The sequence below is a fragment of the Amphimedon queenslandica genome, unplaced genomic scaffold (assembly GCF_000090795.2).
Source record: "Amphimedon queenslandica unplaced genomic scaffold, v1.1 AMPQUscaffold_13187, whole genome shotgun sequence".
Lineage (NCBI taxonomy): Eukaryota > Metazoa > Porifera > Demospongiae > Haplosclerida > Niphatidae > Amphimedon > Amphimedon queenslandica.
This window is the reverse complement of record NW_003546577.1, coordinates 52,581-71,388: the sequence shown is the minus strand read 5'-3', so window position 1 is coordinate 71,388 and position 18,808 is coordinate 52,581. Positions and strand designations below refer to the sequence as shown.

The 18,808-nt window shown below is 39.9% G+C and overlaps 2 protein-coding genes and 1 long non-coding RNA gene across 3 annotated transcripts; 1 reads left to right on the top strand and 2 right to left on the bottom strand.

Annotated features, from left to right (window-relative positions):
• Positions 1-8,628: 8,628 nt before the first annotated feature.
• LOC105313901 (uncharacterized) lies at positions 8,629-9,789 on the bottom strand. The gene is made up of 2 exons (XM_011407688.1): positions 8,967-9,789; positions 8,629-8,762 (listed from the first exon to the last, which is right to left on the bottom strand). Exons 1-2 carry the CDS (start codon positions 9,787-9,789, stop codon positions 8,629-8,631), a joined length of 957 nt encoding a protein of 318 aa, XP_011405990.1.
• Positions 9,790-11,668: 1,879 nt separating this feature from the next.
• LOC109584636 (uncharacterized) lies at positions 11,669-12,314 on the top strand. The gene is made up of 3 exons (XR_002186097.1): positions 11,669-12,024; positions 12,096-12,185; positions 12,238-12,314. It is a non-coding gene; the product is annotated as an uncharacterized LOC109584636 (long non-coding RNA).
• A 2,679-nt stretch (positions 12,315-14,993) lies between these two features.
• LOC105313900 (zinc finger and SCAN domain-containing protein 16-like) lies at positions 14,994-15,878 on the bottom strand. Its single transcript, XM_011407687.1, has 2 exons — positions 15,716-15,878; positions 14,994-15,298 (listed from the first exon to the last, which is right to left on the bottom strand). The coding sequence occupies exons 1-2, from the start codon at positions 15,876-15,878 to the stop codon at positions 14,994-14,996; spliced, it is 468 nt and encodes a 155-aa protein (XP_011405989.1).
• Positions 15,879-18,808: the final 2,930 nt, after the last annotated feature.

The window sequence follows — 18,808 nt, the reverse complement described above, 5'->3', positions numbered from 1 at the left end:
ACTTCCATTATAACCCGTAAGTGTTATTGTAGGCAATTTTGCTGTTATAGGACACACTGCTACAGGCCCAGGTGGAGTAGAACAGCGAGTCCTAGCTGGTTTCTTTAAGGCTCTTTCTTCTTAGCTATAGCTCTGAACAAGTCATCTCTCATTTTCTCTGATTTCTCAGTCTTTGTGGCAATGTCTCCCGGATCAAAGTGTGGCATAAGCTCCTTATTGACATGTCTCAAAAAATCTAAAGTACTATGAAGGCCTAACTTAAGCTGTTCTAATTTAACCATATCTGGATCTGGGGGTGCTACAATGAGGTCATCCACCTCCTTAATTCTCCGACCTGTGACCGGCTCTCTGACGTCTAAGTAATGCAGGATCTGTCATTTCAACTAGCTGTGTTCATGAAAATCCAAATACCAATTTTAATCAAGATACTGTGAAGTTCATATAAGCACAATGATAAGGCATTTCTATAATAAACCATGAAACCCTTCAAGTCTCTCTTGCTGCTGCACTAATTCTTGAAATTTCTTGCCTCTTCGTGTGAGGAGAGTACCACTGTAGTGTAAGAAGTTTAGAATAAGGTTATACATTACAGGTTTAAGCAGATTGCCCGGTGGGCTCTGAGGTTAGATATGTAGAGCAGGATAAGAACCTGGTCTGAGGAATGACAGCGACAAGGGGATAACCCGATGAGCCTGTCAAAGGGAGTATTTACGGCATCGTCATCAGTGTTATTTAAAGGGAGCCACCAAGCTCTTACTGAATTATAAGCAGTGCTTTCTATCAGAAAGTGAAACGACGATTCTACGGAGTCCATGGCACATGTGGAGCCGGTGGAACGATGAATCCTATGATCTGACCAACATAGTAATAACCGGAGTCTATAGATAAGGCTATAAGACAAAGAGGGAGCATGTCTAAGTGACATTATAGTGGGCAGTGGTTTTAGCTGGGGTGAAAGTAGTGAGAAATCTGGACTGGAGATCTCAGACAGGCATGAGGGAGAGGAATTAGCCAAGTCTTGCTATGCAAAGTACAGAAAGGCCTTGACCAGACACTTGCAGGGTCTCATACTCTGCCTGCTAGAGTCAGAAATGCTACACATCAACTCAGATTTTACAAAGAAACAAAATATATTGTGACAGCCAAGTAAGTAAGTTACTCATATTTCTGAAGAAACATACAAGGCTTCCCTTCCAAATGCAAAGAACACTGCTTACCCGACCGATTTGCTATGATTCGTCCAACGTATCCAGCTCAGTGGACCATGAAAATAATGCGATTTTAGCTCTGACAACTGATCTTAGCTAGAGCAATCACATCCAGCTATCCTCAGACAGTCAAACTCCTAGGTCTTGCAACAATAGGTAAAGATTGCGATCAGGAATAGCCTTCTGACTTGTCCACTATCACAGTTGTCCTTCCTCATAGGGGAACTGGATCGTAGAATTCACTGTTGACAACAAATTCAGGTCTGGGAGTCGATACTCCAAATATCTTTTGTGAATGAAAGAGGTCAAAGACCTTCCACTCTCTCAACAGTATCAACAATGAACAAGCGTAAAAGAAGTAGTATTGATTCTAGTGGACAAAAATAATGTAATGGTCCTATGTATAGATTGACAATCTGTGAATAATAATTATTAACAATCACTAATAACTGATAATCATTAGGAATCTTAAATATTGCACACAAACTGATGACATTTTTGAAAGTTCACTGTTAATTATGATCACTTATAATTATTTTTCTTACTGTTATAGTTACAGCACATAGTTATGTATGTTGAAGAAGTGACAGCACTACATTTTCTTCATAACATCTTGAGAAAGGCAAATGTCATGCATTCGGCATGCTGTGACCAGAGGTAATGAAACTCTCAGAATAACAGTAATTGAGGCAATACTCAATTTATCAGACGTTCCTAAGATGATACAATATTGTATAACTGAACTTGTAATTGTTTTTAAAAAGTTATACATCACATGGTTTTACTGAACTATTTCCCAGTCATTCAATTATAATTGAGTCCTGAATCACAGATTCAGCAGCTACTAACTTTTCTAGCAGCTACTAAAAATAGGATGTAAGCTATCATGAACTTCTCATACTCCAACTGCAACAGTCACCAGTGTTCTGGCTCCCTCTCAGCCTTTTGCAGCCCCCTTGTTCTGAGTATAGTCCATTGAAGCATCATTCACATTTAAGTTCTGCTTCTCAGCCTGTAGTTTACTCTAGTCTAGTATAGTTTGATAGTTCTAGCATAGATACAGTATACACATGGATATGGAACTCCTGTATACACACATATAAATTCCCTTAAGGCATGTCATAACGTCACATCCGGCGGTCCTCACCCTTGTTTTGCTGCATTCATGGCAGCCAGGGTAAGTAAAGTAATAATCAGAGTAGCCTATTTGTTTGATAAAGTAGCTGATTGATTCCTCAAAGGACTTTGCAAAGTGTTCATATATTGTAGTAATACTTACAAAAATAGTTTGACTGCATATCTTAGTTCTATAATAGGTTGTCATAACCTACTTGTTGTGTAGATTTCACTCAGGCCACTTTTTTAGCTTAACTATGTTGATCTAGGCCAACATTTTTTATTGTACTGATAGGTTATTGTTTACTAGTTGTTGTGGGGCTGTTATTTAGAGTTTGTGTTAAGTAGAAGAGCTGTTATACTCTAAATATAGGTTTTTCAAGCCCCACCTTTTAAGCCAATTTTTTTTGTAATTGGGGTGAACCTAAGCTTGCCCCACTAAGGCGAGAAAATGTCTGTATGTACAAACATAGGTTCATCTAACCATTATTAATGCTAGACAGCCTAATCTTCATTGAATGTGGGTGTGGTCACAATAAATAAAATGGTGGCTATCAGCATTCAGCAAGTCAGAGCTTTTTTTCCGACAAACAGTCAGCAAGATATGACTAAATTGTTGTCTTAAAACTTCTCTAGTAACAATAAAGGTCAGGAAAGCAGATGTACAATCTTTTTTTCTTGGTATGAAGGACTTTGATAAGTTGAATGCAAGTGAGAAAGCTGCATGTATTGAAGCTATAGCTGCTTGCATGATGAGGATTTGACGTCTATTCTAGGGGATGTTTCTTCTCTGGTAATAAGCCCTAGGTTAACAAAGCAGATATACAATCTTCAAATATGATTATTTTGTTCAGTGAATGCTTCTAACTATAAGCAGGATCACTTAATTTAAATTGTTTAAGTAAGATGACTGCAACAAGATAGTGAATTGAGAGATGTGCAATTGCTTTAAAATAATCATGATCTAAAATGACTTTATCAACAGTAACTGTCATCATGTATGCTTGCTATGTCTATAATCATAATGCATGCTTTGAAAAATGGAGTAGATCATTGATGGATAAATGAGTGCTCTATAATTGCTTTGCTAGCATAGGCTTGCCCCTAATGTTTTACATTTGTCTAGTACTGGACTTAATTGGAACTTTTAATATGGCTTTGTAGCTTGGGAATAGGTAGTTGTAGTGGACCTATTCCCAAAAGGAGCGTATTCTTTGTTTTGGTATAAGTGTTTTGTCAAAATCATCATTTTTAGGTGACAAGAGTTGGAAAAGTCATGCATTGGTAGACTGCATATACTAAAAGAAAAGCAAAATTTCAGCAATTATGATGCACGTTAAAATGTCAAGTTTTATTGTATTAGTATACATAAAATCTCACTTTCATTGGCAATAATACTTTTTATCTTTGCTGAATGAAAAAAAAAATGACGTATTTCCCGTGAAACAAGCCTCGAAACATCTGGTCAGACCATGTTTCATATACATGTGTATACAGTATGGGGTGCCAACTGTGTCAAAACTATAAGAAAATACATCAATAATTTCTAAAATGAACTGCTTTTAAGCATGCAACATACACAATAAGTTAACGTCTCATGTGGTCCACTTAACCATGTCCACTGACATAGAGGAGACGGTTTGGTAGGACTGTAAGGACCACACCCCAGACTGAACTTATAAATATTTGGGGATGCAGCACCATGCATCCCCTTCACTATAGTCTGACCAGACTGCTTGCTGTCCTTAGCTATCAGATCATGACGACTTAGTTGATAGAAATCTTAATAAGTTTAATGATAAACAGCTTGAATAAATGATCAAAACAACTAAACAATCAACAACGGAACATCAGATAGACAAACAACAGACAGACCAAATGTTATGAAAATCACTTCCTTAAATACAATAGAGAATATTCTAGAATAGAGTACATACACAGTAGAAAGTTCTAAAGAAGAGAGTTCTAGTAGAAACCATAGAGAGTTCTAGAAGGGACAAGACTATTACACAGGACATAATTAGATAATACAAAACTAACAGTAATAACTAATAATGTAAAATACAAGTACACATACATATGACAGTAACTCTTTAGTGTACTTTCCTCAACACTCCTCACTAAAGAGTGGATGTGTCCAGTTCAGTCATTCCATTTACAGCAGCAGGTTCAGCTACATGTGTATTGCGAGTAAGATTAATGTAGCTACCATAAAAATCAGGACGCCTTTTGATCTGAGTTGATCTTCGCTGAATAACTTATCCCTATTGCTCTTAAGTATTGCCTTCTTCATGTGAGTATCATCTGATTCTTCTTCATTTATTGTTTCAACCTCATTTTCTCCATTAACTGTTTCTTCCACTTGCTCTTCTCTTAGATTAATGCGTACCAAAGGCTGATCTTTCTCCTCATTGTAGTTAAAGAATTCTGTTTCATTAAAGATAACATCACGACTATATACTATCTTTAATTTCTGCAAATCATACAACCGATAACCCTTCCTGGTATATGGATACCCTAGAAACATGCATTTCTGCGATTTGTAATCCAGCTTTTCTTTTTCATCCTTTGGCACATGTCAATGTGTTACACAGCCAAAAACATGTAAATGTCTAACACTTGGCTTTTCTGCAGTAAGAGCTTCAAATTGAGTTTCATTCATCACAGCTTTGGTAGGACTATGATTTGGGAGATAAACAGCAGTGACCAGAGCCTCTGCCCAGAATCGTTGAGGGAGTTTAGCACCTGACAACATTGATTTAACCATCTCCACTAGAGTCCGATTGAGTCTCTCTACAACTCCATTTTGTTGTGGACATTTAGGGATTGTTAGCTCATGTTTGACTCCTTTCCTCAAGTATTCTTCAAACTCGTTAGAAGTAAACTCCCCTCCATTATCCATTAGCAAAACTTTAAGGCTTCTTCCTGTAGACTGTTCAACATAAGCTTTCCATTCGCAGAACTTCGAAAAAACATCAGATTTTCTCTTTAACACATAGACCCAAACAAATTGAGTTTTGTCATCAATGAGAGTCAGAAAATATTCTGCTCCACTCAATGATTTCAAATTAATTTTACTGCAGATATCACAGTGAACAATATCTAATGGCTCTTTAGCTTTAGACTCTGATTGAGCAGGAAAATAATCTTATGCTGCTTCTCTTCAATACATGACTCACAGAACTGTAGGATTCCTGTAGTAGACAAATCGAAATCATTCACCAGATCTTCTGAAGCAAGTTTCTGAAGATTATTAGAGCTCAAATGTCCATAGCGGCGATGCCATAGATCCTCCTTGTCAACAGTTGCAGCAGTATTTGCTTCAATGTAATGAGTTTGTATCTGATAGAGACAACCAACTTGTGTTGCCACAGCCACCGGCTTCTGATTTGAATCTCTGATCACAGCTGAATTCACAGAACTTTACCTTGTTTCCTCTTTCTGTACATTTAGAAACACTCAAAAGATTACATGACAAATTAGGAACTTACAGGACACCATACAATTTGCACTTACGGTACTTCTCATGTCCATTTTTTATTTTTTATTTCACAGAGCCTTGAGCAACAGCTCTTAAAGATCGTCCATCACCAAGTTTGACTTCCAGAGGGGTCTCCAATGGATATATGTGAGTGAAACACGCTTTGTCATTACACATATGACTTGTTGCTCAAGAGTCAACAATCCACTTGTTCTGAGACTTGAGAGTTTGCTACGCCGGTAAAGCATGTTCTACTACCAATCCTGCTTCTTCACTGTCAGAATCACCAGCAGGCTTCTTGGTTGTAGTAATATTAGCTTTATGAAATGTTACACGAGTACTCTGAGATTTGTTGACACCAGTACTACTTCTGGTTCCACTTTGAGTTAGAGCCTTCTCCATTTCCTTACAGAAACGTTGGATATGTCCAAACCTTTTGCAGTAATGACATTTAGGACCTCTCCTAGCTTTATGCTTTGCTGTCAGGCCTTCCTCAGTTTCATTCACAGCCTTCCATTCAGTCTGTTTCCTTTCTTTATGTCGGAGCTTTTAATCACTGTTTCTAAGTTTGGTACATCACTGTTTGCTTCAAAGGCAGTGACTAGCATGTCAAAAGACTCCGGGAGACTAGCAAAAGGATAAACTACACGGTCTTGACTAATATTGTCTCCAATCACACTCAGCTCCTAAAACACTTCTGCCATGGACTTAATATGCTCCTGAACAGATTGTCCTTCTCTAGTCTGAGTGAATGCAGCTTGCGTCTCAATGCTAAACGATTAGCCCAAGTTTTCTTTTAAAAATGATTTGAGAGCAATCTCCAAACTTCCACAAGATCATCAGGTTCACCAACCAAATATAATAGTGATGGATCAATCGAGAGAATTATTGTGGCCAAGGCTCGATCCTTTCGCGTCTGGAACTTAGCAGCACCATCTCCATACTGGGCTCTCTCCGTTCCATTGACTATTCCCCTCAGCTTCTCTTTCATTAATGTCATTTGACACTGGTAGCTTCCATGTTGGATAATTAGAACCATTCAGAGGAACTATCGTGACAAACTTTGACTCCGCCATTTTAGAGAACAGCTGGGCTCATAACCTGATAAAAATCTTGATAAGTTTAATGATAAACAGCTTGAATAAATGATCAAAACAACTGAACAATCAACAACCGAACAACGGATTGAGAAACAACAGACAGACCAAATGTTACAAAAATCACTTCCTTAAATACAATAGAGAATATTCTAGAATAGAGTACATACACAGTAGAAAGTTCTATAGAAGAGAGTTCTAGTTGAAACTATAGAGAGTTCTAGAAGGGACAAGACTATACAGGACATAATTAGATACTACTAAACTAACAATAATAACTAATAATGTAAAATACATGTACACATACATATGACAGTAACTCTATAGAGTACTCTCCTCAACATTAGTGACTAAGTTAGGTCAGTTTAGACATCACTATCAGCCTGATAATGCCAAACCCTGAGGGGCATTCATACTGAGGGTTAATATTGGCTATGAACTAGGATAGGGTAACTCTCTCTCACTAACCTTTCATTTAGGTTTCTACCTATTTGAATTAGTCTCACTCTATCCACAGTGTGCAATTGGCACAGGCTCCTATTTACATCTATTCAATGGTATGTAGGCAGTGATACAATACAATGGGGAGTGAGTATTGCAGATATGCAATATTCTCCACTGGTGCACTTGTATACATGGTGCACCACACTCCCCAATACCGAAAACACACTGTAACTAAACAAAACATGACCACAAAAAAGAAAAACAAAACAAGACAAGCTACAAATAGACAAAAAGATTATTTGGAAATAAATTAAAATCAAGTTAGAGAGTTCAGCTAGACACCAGTGTGCGAGAGACAGAAGCCAACTGCTGGTGAGATGTCCTCACATAGTGTTGGAAGGCAGATGACCGCCACCTTCCCAGAGTTTTAATAGGGAGTCACTCATGCCAGCTGCAGCTGCTGTAGTCGCAGCACCAATTCTAAAAATATGCCCACGAAAGCCTGAGATTTTGTTCCCTACAGTTTGAAAAGCATTCTGCAGCTCCTTCACAAGTCTGGCTCTAGAATGTGGAGTTCCATCGTTATAAAGGAAGAGTAGACCAGAACATGGCTGTCTTATAGCCAAATAGGGTAACATTGCACTAACGGCACACAGAGTATGCCCAGTTCTTGCCATATATATCGTTGTACCAACTCCATATGGGTCGGTCTTACTGTGGTGAAGGAAGATTGATAGCATAGTTGGGGATGTGTGTGAGTCCATGCGAACATCTCCAGCAGCTAGCACAAAGCTCCCAGGAGATGAAGTGAACTCTCCAGCCTGTAGGAATGCAAAAAAGCCAAGACAGAATGCTGCCCACAACATGACCTTGTCATCCTCCAGCGGTACTTTGGACCACACTGAATGAAGAGCTCTGAACGACTGTGGAGAAATGGGTAACCTCTTCCTTCTGCGGTGTAGGCAGAGGGCCCTCCGTATTTCACACAAGAAATAATGGAGCTGTAGCAGGGATGACAGCAATGGGTCTGATAATCGTTGTGATATCTGCATGTATCTGATAGCTGCTAGATTTATGTTAATAGTGCCAAAAGAGAGAAAAGATTTATGAAGAAAAGTGACAAATCTACACAGTATGATTTCAGTCAGTGGTAAGGGGATCAATTGGTACTGTCTACAGAATAATAGGTATTTGCTTCTGCCTGAAGAGTATGAGGCAAGTGTTGATGGGGAAAGATCTCCTTCAAAGAACTGCTGAACTGTGTAGTCGAGGCAACCGAGCCTCAAATTGGCAGTGACCGAACCAAAAGGTCTAGAGTTGCTGAAGGTATGGGGGACCAGGGAGTCAGTGGAAACAGAGAAAAGAATGACAGTAAATCATTGCGTGATAATGCATCTGCAGCCACGTTCATGTGACCTGGAATATATAACACAAGAGTACGAGAAATTGAACATGGCACAATACAGAGAGAAACATAGCAGGAGATGCATTTGGTAGTTTGTCTGTGCTGTACGTGACTGCAGCACACAAACTACTCTCATATTATCTGACTGGAAATCCACATGTTGACTTGTCCAGAATCTTCCCCACACAGCTGCTGCTAAGACTACTGGGGCTAACTCCAGTGCAGTAATCCCAGGAAAGTCTGAGCCATGAAGCCAGGGTATGGAGAACCACCCCTGCCTTGGGCAAAGGCCCCGCAACCGAAGGTTGTGGAGGCATCACTGTAAACATGGACTGTAGGTACAGGAACCAGAAAAAATGAGTGGCCATTCCACCTCTGCAAAAAACAATCCCACCAGTACAAGTCCGCTGTTTCTGTTGTAGTCAACTGAATGAAGTGCTGTGGCTTATTGACTTTGTGTAGTAACTTAAACAACTCCCTCAAGAAAGTGCGACCCAGCTGAATCAAAGTGGCTGCATGTACCAAGTGTCCTAGAAAACGCTCCAACTCCTTGCGAGTGCCAGAATTCCTTGATAGCCACATTGCCATCATACCCTTGACACAACGAAGTTCATCAGCTGGAATAAGTTGAAAAGACATGGTGTCAAGGACAATCCCAAGAAAGGTAAGGCTTGTAGATGGACCCTTGACCTTGTGTGTTGTTACTGTAGCAACAGGAACACCCAAGACATCCAAGATCTGCAGTGCATTAACAAGCATCTCTGCCCCATTCTGGTCAGATGGGTGAACAAACAGTAAAAGATCATGCAAATAATTAATCTGCTGTGGTAATCCACAACAATGCAGAGCCCAGGCTATCATGTAAGCAACTGCAGAGAATATCTTGGGAGCAGACCTGAGGCCAAATGGAAGAGCACGATCAAGATAAGTGACATTCTGCCAAGTTATTGCAAGCAAATACATATCATGTGGATGTACAGGAACAATCCAGTATACATCCTTAAGCTCAATTTTGATAAAGCCCGTGCCCCGCCCCATCTTCACAATCTCTGACACTGCTGAGTCTACGGTTGAGTATAAGAGTGAGCACAATGTTTTGGGATGCCATCATTGACACTGTGGTCATAGAGAAAGGACAGATCCACAATCATTCTCCACTGGTTATGCTGGCCTCTCTTTGGGACTAAGCCAATCGGGCTTACGTGCACCTGGCAGTGATCCACAGGACCAACCAAGTGGCCCTGGGCCTGCTCAGAGTGAATACGTTCAGTAACAGTGGTGAGTTGACTTATAGCCCACGGATGATTTCTACTTGCAATCCTTAGCTGTGTCTTTGTCTGCTGAAAGCCAATCCTAAATCCTCTAGAAAAACCTTGAGCAATGTAAGCTGCAAAGGCTTGATCAGGATGACTAGTCTAAAACTGAGTCCAGTTTGGAAGATGCACTGGTGACACATAGCAGGGCCAAGCAGCATGGCCTAAGAAAGTACTAACATTGTCCAAGTCCAAAGGGTCTTGAGTGTAAAGGTAGCAGCCATTTTTTATGTTGCAGTGAGGTAGAGACAAAGGGGACTAGGACAACAATACATGTAACTCTAGTGGGGAACAGTAATTCACAATTTATCATCATCAAAGGAAAACATCAATAAAGTCATAATCAATAATTGTAGTAGCCCATAGGTCTAAGTATCATAAATGAAAAACAATTAAGCATCACATGGCAAGGCTAATACATACACAAAATGAAGTCAACAGTGTTCATTTGGAAGGTGGTCCAGACCACCACTGCTTGTCAGGGGCAACAGGTGTAGCTCTGGTCCTCCTGTACTTAGAATCAGGGGTAACTCAGGACAGTCCCTTGCCCTGTGATCACGAAAGCATACGGCACAAACATGCCTGAATGCATATCTTGGGAAAACACATTTGCCTCTGTTCCATGAAATACATATTTGCAATGTAGACTCAGCTCTTACACATGTTAGGCCTTGGTAACGGGGGACGGACAAAGAATGGTAAAGCACAGTGTTCTGTCTTATGATCAGCCTCAAAGCAGTAAGTACAAAATGTGCCAGGATGTACAGGGCCTCTGCCCAAAATAGTAGCTGCCTGTATATCGGAGTGAATAATGATCCAAGGTTTAGATGCATCAATTGCTGCCTGCTGCCGGAAGATTCTATCACATTCCATCCAGGCATTCCCAGGGTGCTTCAATGATTCCTTAATCAGAAGACGAGCATAAGCCAGCATATGTCTTGCATTGTGGTCGGGTGTACACATGGCAATATGAGCCATAAAACAATACAACCACGACATAATAGATGAGATCTCCTCAAGCGTGGTCTTGCTGGGCCTTACAAAGCTGGGTTACTTCCAATAGGCTCCAGACGACTCAGGAGAGTAGTGTTGTCAGAAAGCAGCTCTCGCATTTCCACAAGCTGACCTGATCTGACCTTAGCCACCAGCTTCTGAGGGAACAGTTCGAATGAAGGAGACAGGCTAAAAGCTTGAAGACTGGGTGACAAAATGTCGGAATCACCTGGCACCAGTGGTGGAGACACAGGTGGCTGTACAGCTGGGCCCAAAGAATGCAGCAAAGGGACACTAAAAAAAGCAGCTGGAGTTGGCATTGAACACAGGCCTAGAAAAGACAGAACAAAGCAATCTCAGGAGGTTGATTCCAGCCCTGTGCAATCACTGTCATCCAATAGCCCAGTTGTTTGGATAGCCCTACCACAGTCATGACAGTACCCCCCACAGAGACAACCACAGAACCTCCCCACTAGCAATTAAAGGACAAGGTGCGGTATAAAAAGCGCGGCCCTGGGCATGGTGGCTTCTGTTTTATTCACATGTAAAAATGTCAGCTCTAGTTTGTGTTGCTTCTTCAAGAAAAACGCAGAAAGAAAGGGGTTTTGGTACCAAATGGACTTCCATTTTACACTCAAAGAAGACAATGACCAGCTCTAGTTAGGCTTGATCGAGTAAAGGGGTCTTTAGGCACTAAAAGAAGGCGCTGGAATTGCTGTCTCATTTACTCGCCGATTTAGTTTAAAATGAGAATCATTCTGAGGCTCTATCACATGATACTAGTAGTTCTTTTGCTATGCTCAATACTTCAGGTAGTTATAATGTGTTTAAATTAGTGATTATGTATAAATAAGGTATAGGTGATGGGGACGAATAGCAGCCATTTTGTGCATAGATATAGAATTGGCTATGGGGAAACATACGTTAGTGTGGTATGGTTGACCGAAGGATGATCAGTTACAGACAGGTATTCTTTGTTAGTATTATTATTATTATTACTATTATTGTCAACATCATCGAAACTATTCATAATTTTAGATCGTCATGTGATTTGTGCTGAATTTCGATTCAATGTCAGTTGTGAGTCCTGTAATCGTAATTCAAGTTTATTAGGCACTAGATACAGAAGTAAGTATTATTTGTAATGTAAAGTAATCATAACGTGGCATTAATATTTTAGGCTTGTACTAGCATTTTTCTTGTGCTCGTATATTACCATCACAGTACTGCCATATTTTTGTCGGCATCACTGGGTACTATTGGGAAGAGGTACACCGATACAGGAGGCTCCTCACCATCACCATATCTATTCAACCCTATAATGTTTATTTTTTTTTAATTTAGAATTATATTTTTGTATTTACTTCTTTCAGTAGATCGTAGAATGTTACAACTGCTACCAGTACTAGGATCTGAATGAGGACCATTTTGGGGTCTTTTGCTGGAACCACTTATACTTGATGATAGTGGCTGATATATTGTAGTCGGCAGGGCTGTCTGGTCCCAGTGGTGGCTGTTCTTGGCCTGGTTTTCTGTGTAGTAGTGAGGGCTATTCCCTTGCCACTATCACTTATTACCTGCCTGAAAGCATCTATGACCGTGTTTTTTCGGCTGTTGACAGATTTTTCAGAGTATACAATATAATATTTCATAATAATGTAAAATTATTACTTCAAGTCAATTATAACATTTCTATCCTTGCTATGCTTTCTAGGTGTGCTTGTAGGTTAACTCTCTCACCTTTGCTAATTAATGTTTTTATAATGCATTTTGCTAGTGATTTAGCCATGATAAGGACAGTGCCAGTGTGGGAGCCATTTTGTTATTTTCAAATTTCATTCAATCTGGCCTCCATATTGTGCCCAGGGCACCTCCTTTTATACAGTAATTGACGGAAGCGATTTCATGACATACGTTGCGTGAATAGTTTTATAGTGCACCTTCTTGTTTAACCAGGACAGTACACAACCATAAGGTCACGTCACATGCAATACATTATCAACATTTGCAATGACACATAGAACACACTCATGTACACAAACAGCAAACACAATCAAACAACTAAAATTATGGCCATATATACATGCTATACACAGACAGCCATGGCATGCATAGGCACCCAGACCAAGTGGCCAAGCAACAAAACCAAGAGGCACGACCATGACCTTGTTAGAGGCTACAAGGATTGCCATGGTACAAGGCTGTCACAAGTAAACAAACAAACAAACCAAACCAAAATGCTAGAGTTGGTCCATACAATACATCAACACACACATGCCATCACACAACTATGTCCCGGTTTCCCCTTAAGTACTCCTCTGAACTGCTCACAAAGGTTCTGTAACTGCTCCCTTTGTTGTTTTGACAATGTATTACCCATTGTCAATGGTGAACTCTCACATTTAGTGTTCCAGTTTGCTAACTCATCCTCATCATCCCAACACAAGTTATTTGCCTTACCATCCTCTGTCTTGTCCCTCACTTTGTCACAATAATAGTCAGCAACCTCTGTCTTCCTGCCACTCTCTTAACAAATTGATGTGAAAGATCTTTCTCTTTGAAATCTGCACCTCGTAGTACACTTTTCCAATTCTTTGAACAATCTTATACGGTCCTCTCCATTGGGCTAGTAGTTTATTACTTGAAGTTGGTAGTAGTACCAATACCTTGTCCTCTGGGGATAGTTCCCGTTCTCTAGTTGTCCTATCATACCATCTCTTTTGCTTTGCTTGCTGCTTCTCTGTATTTTCCTTGACTAGTTCACTCATCACTTGCATCCTCTCCTGCATTCCAATAATATGTGACACAACACTCTCTATAGTCTTCTCTCTTGCTTCCCACTCCTCCTTCAGGACATCCAAGTGTCCTCTGACTTCTCTCCCAAACAAAAGTTCAAATGGTGAGAATCCAGTGGTTGTCTGTGGGACCTCCCTATAAGTAAACAACACGTATGGAATAAACTTATCCCAATCTCTGCCATCTTCTCTGATTAGTCTCCTCAGTAGTGACTTCAATGTCTTATTAAAACGCTCCACAAGACCATCTGTTTGCGGATGATATGGTGTCGTACAAATCGGATGAACATTCAACAGCCTGTACATTTCCTTTCATAGTTGTGACATATTTCCTGAGGTATACCATACTTTGCAAAAATTCCCATCAGTTCCTCTGCTACTGTTTCAGCATCAATGTTCTTTATAGGTATCGCTTCAGAAAACCCAGTAGCATAATCACATACTACAAGTATGTAGCGGTACTTCGAGGCAAAGGACCAACTATGTCCATCGCAACCCGATGAAATTGTTCCTGGATGATTGGTAATGGCACTAAGGGGACTCTTCTTTGACCATGTGAGTCTGTCCTTTGGCAACATGAACACTTCCTACAATACTCCACCACATCTTTGAATAGAGTAGGCCAGTAAAATCGTTGTTGGATTCTACGCACTGTCTTGTCCAGTCCCATGTGTCCAGCAAGGGGTATTGTATGTGCCAATTCAATCACTTTCTTTCTACATGCTAGGAGTATGACCAGCTGCTCGACCGATTCTCCAGTGTAAGTCTTGGGTGTCCAGCAACGATACAAAAAGTCCCACTCTCTTCAAGAAGTTGGGTTTCTTCTCTAAGCTTTGAATCGTTTTATCTTTTTCTTGTAATCACCTTATTTCCTCCTGTGATAAATCCAGCACCCAATCTCATCCCTTTTGCTTCTCTTTTTCTTTCCTTGCATGTTCATACCGCTCTTCTCTCTTCTGTGACCTTGTCTGTTTTTTCCTTAGTTTTCCCTCCTGTAGAAACATGTGATCAACAAACTGCAGCCCAACTTCCAACCAGCTGCAATTATTCCTCTCCTCCTGTGGCTGATCTCTGTCCTTCTGTACTTCCTCGCCTCCTTTGGCCACCTTTGTCCTCTGGTTCCTCAGATAATTGTCATCCATTATCTATGGCTGGGGTGAGTTCCAGTGTTCAACTCTTGAGCATCTACTTCCACTGTTGTTGTTTTTGCTCCTGATTCTTTTTCTTTCCGTTGTAACTCCTCTTCCTCTTTCTTCTGTCTACGAGCCCCGCTCCTTGTTAAGACAGCTAATCCACTCTCGCCTCTCTCCTCTCTGAGTAGGCTATTTAACTCGGGCACATTTGTCCCCAATAGAACTGACCTTGGTAACGTATCCGACACCGTTGCTTCCACCTGAAGCAACTTTCCACCTACGTCTATCTCTACAACTGCTACTGGGTATGAAACTATATCACCATGAGCGCACTGAATCGACACAGTGTCTCCTTGAAACTTCTGTTTATCTACCAGTTCACTCCTCACCACAGTTCGAGAACACCCGGTGTCCAACTGTATGTCCTTCACGACTCATCCCTCCACTCATCCATATAGTAATCCCTGATTTAACAAATCCTCTCGTAAACCACAAAACATTGCTTTTGGGCAGTTCTTTGCTATATATCCTCTGGTTTTACAATTGTAGCATGTAATCTGAGGTTTGTCTATATCTTCTTTGCTACTCTTGTCTAGATTTTTCAATTGGCGGCAATCCTTAGCCAGGTGACCCACCTTAGAATTGTGACATCTTTTCTCCTAAACCTTCCTCCCAATTGCTGCCTCCCACTTGTCCTTTTTTGCTTGTCAAAAAACTTCCGCTAACCAACCTGCTTCCTTGCTTGCACTCGGTTTACGCTCTTTGACCCATGTCCTTGCTTCTTCTGGTAACACATTCACAAACTGCTGCAATATAACACAGTCAATAACTTCCTCCCTAGTTGTGCATGACTCCAGCCACTTATCTGCAAGGTCTGTAATCTGTGTCAGCATCTTCAACAGTGTCTCTGTTCTTTTGATGTTGGCTGATCGAAATCATTGTCTGTAAATTTCTTCATTAATGTCATAGCACCGAAAAATCGCTTCTTTAACCTTCATATAATCCTTAGCGTCTGCGTTTGCCATTGCAGCGTAAGCATTGAGAGCCTTCCCGGTTAGTTGTGGAGCTAGCATTGCTGCCCATTCTTTCTGGTCCACATTTTGGGCATCCACAGCTCATTCAAAAGCTGTCAAAAAAGCTTCTATATCATCTGACTCACCCAACTTTGTCAGTTTAAGAGCCTCTGGCCCCACAGCCTTCTTTTCTTCTGTCAGGCTCCATATCAGTTCCTCGTAACGTAAGCGGTCCTCTTCTCGCTCTCGTCTCCTATCTTCTTCCTTTTGCCGTAGCTCTTCCTAATACCTTCGCCGATCTTCTTCTTATTTTCACCAATCTTCTTCTCGGCGTTCCATTTCTTGTCACTGCTCTTCCATTCGTCCTTCTTCCGCTTGCCGTTTTTCTTCCTCGAATCGTTCCTTCTCGTCCTTTCGTTGTTGCTCCCATTGTTTGAGTAATTCCAGTAGTTCAGCCATAGTCTTGTAGTTATTTCCAGACCTCAGCATTCACACATATACACGAATTATAATTTGAGTGCAGGCTACCAGTCGCTGCACCACTGCCACCAAATGTAACAGTGTTCACCAGAAGTAAGTGGTTTCATATTATGTTTTTACCAAGCAAGGAACCAACTATTTACAAAAATCACATATTTATAGCAAGGTACAAATCTGGAACCTTCTAGTCCAGAAAGTTCCAGTACACTAAAAGAATAGTCCACACAACAAAGGAATAGTCCAGTAAATGAAAAAGAATAATCTAGAGTGTTCTTAAATGGTACACAAAAATTAAATGCCTGTCCTATCTTGTTTCTACTATTACATATGAATCATCTCGTATGCATCAATCTACAAGCCAAAATTTCTCAATATAGTGGTCTGTTTACCTTAGGCGAAGAAACAAATACCGTTTTAAATATGCTTTCTGAGGAGGATGCCACTACCCTAAAATTTGATATGGTTGATTTTGGGAATGTCCTTGCTCAGAAATGGCAAGATACAACAGCTAGAAACATTGAAGAAGTACAAGCTCTTTGGAAAAGTGCTGTTGTCTTAGATCCTTTTTGAAATGTAGTCAATCACAAATCTTTGAAGACTACAGCCTAATGTTTTCTTTAATTTCTAAAGAAAGTGAGACTATTGAACTCAAGAAGGATTTCAAAGTTTATCTTAAGGAACCTCTTCCAGACAACCCAGAAATGAAGATTTTGGACTATTGGCTAGGTGTACAAGTTCTGTATTTTTACGTGAGTGCTGCTGCCATACAACTGTTATGTATTTCTACTGGAAGTTGTGATGTTGAGCAAAGTTTTAGTTTGATGCATAACATACTAACATCAAAACGATCATCAATGAGTGAAGATACACTATGCATGGAAATGGTGATGTACTGTAACGAGGACATTAAAGGACACTTGGCTAACTTTTAAGAATTAAACACTGATATGAAAGTTCATTTTGTACTTGTCATTTTTTGACATTAATGTAACCACTTTTTCAATTTTATTGAATTGGGTAAAACCCGATTTTGCCAGGATTTAAGCATTTGTAATTTTAACCCAATTTTTACACCTCGATTAATTTTTTTAATTTCATCCCCGTAAATTCCAGCCCTACTTGCAAATCAATGATTATAGGTAGCACAACTGTGACAAAGTTGACCCTTGATAGCACATTCTAGTAGCTATCTATCAACATTAAAAAAGCAGCATATGAAGACCACAAGTTTTTCAGTCAATTGAAAGACTGGAGAGGCTGTAATTATTCTTTGAATGATCAAAGTCAAGCGTTTTAAATGTAAATAGTTTCACAAGAATGTTACTAAATGCTCAAAAACAAAACTTTATGACAAGCAACTTCTAATATCCTAATCGTTCTAGTTATAGCAATGTTGCATGACGTATAAGTGAGTACATAGTGCATACCTTGCCACAAACTATGTTAACTGTAGTTTGTTCACTTAGAATATATGCAAGAAAGTGAGAGTGAATCTCAATTCAACTACTCATGAATAATTATCTTTGATGTTTTTAGCACTGCTGAGGGGTTTAATTCATAGGAAATGCCAGACCACAATGTCATTAGAAATGTATTTAGGATTAAATGATTTTTATTCCAAAGTTTAGACAGTTCCTTGGCTTGCATTTGATATAGTGAGATCATCTTAACTAGTTCCAGAAAGTGAGTTCTCCTTTGATTCACTTCATTCTGCAATGCTCCACCATGCCATTTTGCCACAGAAAATGGTGTGTGGTAAAACATAAATATGATTAAACGGCATTAGGGAAAAGTATATTTTGTGCCAGTTAAATAGAATGCATTAGGCAGGAAATACGCTCCCATATGAACATGGAAGCTAATGAGGGGGCTTTACACTAGTATCAAAAGGTGGTATGACTGGATTGAAGCATGATAGGCTGCTGCTTTTGCACACCAGGCGTTATAACAGTCATAATACAAGAATTTAAGAAATTTCATTTAATACTCCATTCTGTTGATTTATTATTGATTGATAAGAATAAATTTTTGTTGACTTTTTCCCTTTTAGACAAAATGTGTCCCTGGTTTATGGTGGATGCAGTAAAATTTTTCAAGGCTATCTTTATGGTGGATGCAGTAAAATTTTTCAAGGCTGTTGTGGAATTTGATTCTCCCAGTTGGGACTGAGGGTGCTTCTAATTTGAAGCATCTTGCGTTCTTTCTGCCAGCAGAATTTTATCCAACGAGGGTTTTTTACATGCAGGCAGTTTTTTCCCTTGAGGACAGAAGGAAGTCTCTACTCTAAATGGACACCGAACTACCTTGAAACACATTTTTTATTATGTTTA

What these genes read in the sequence shown, in the direction of transcription:
- LOC105313901 (XM_011407688.1), bottom strand. Translation starts at nt 9,789, where the DNA reads ATGGGGCGGGGCACGGGCTTTATCAAAATTGAGCTTAAGGATGTATAC. An exon ending in CCTGGGATTACTGCACTGGA is followed by an intron (nt 8,763 to 8,966) that starts GTTAGCCCCAGT and finishes TATATATTCCAG; the next exon opens with GTCACATGAACGTGGCTGCA.
- LOC105313900 (XM_011407687.1), bottom strand. Translation starts at nt 15,878, where the DNA reads ATGCTGACACAGATTACAGACCTTGCAGATAAGTGGCTGGAGTCATGC. An exon ending in GAGTGCAAGCAAGGAAGCAG is followed by an intron (nt 15,299 to 15,715) that starts GTTGGTTAGCGG and finishes ATGGTGATATAG; the next exon opens with TTTCATACCCAGTAGCAGTT.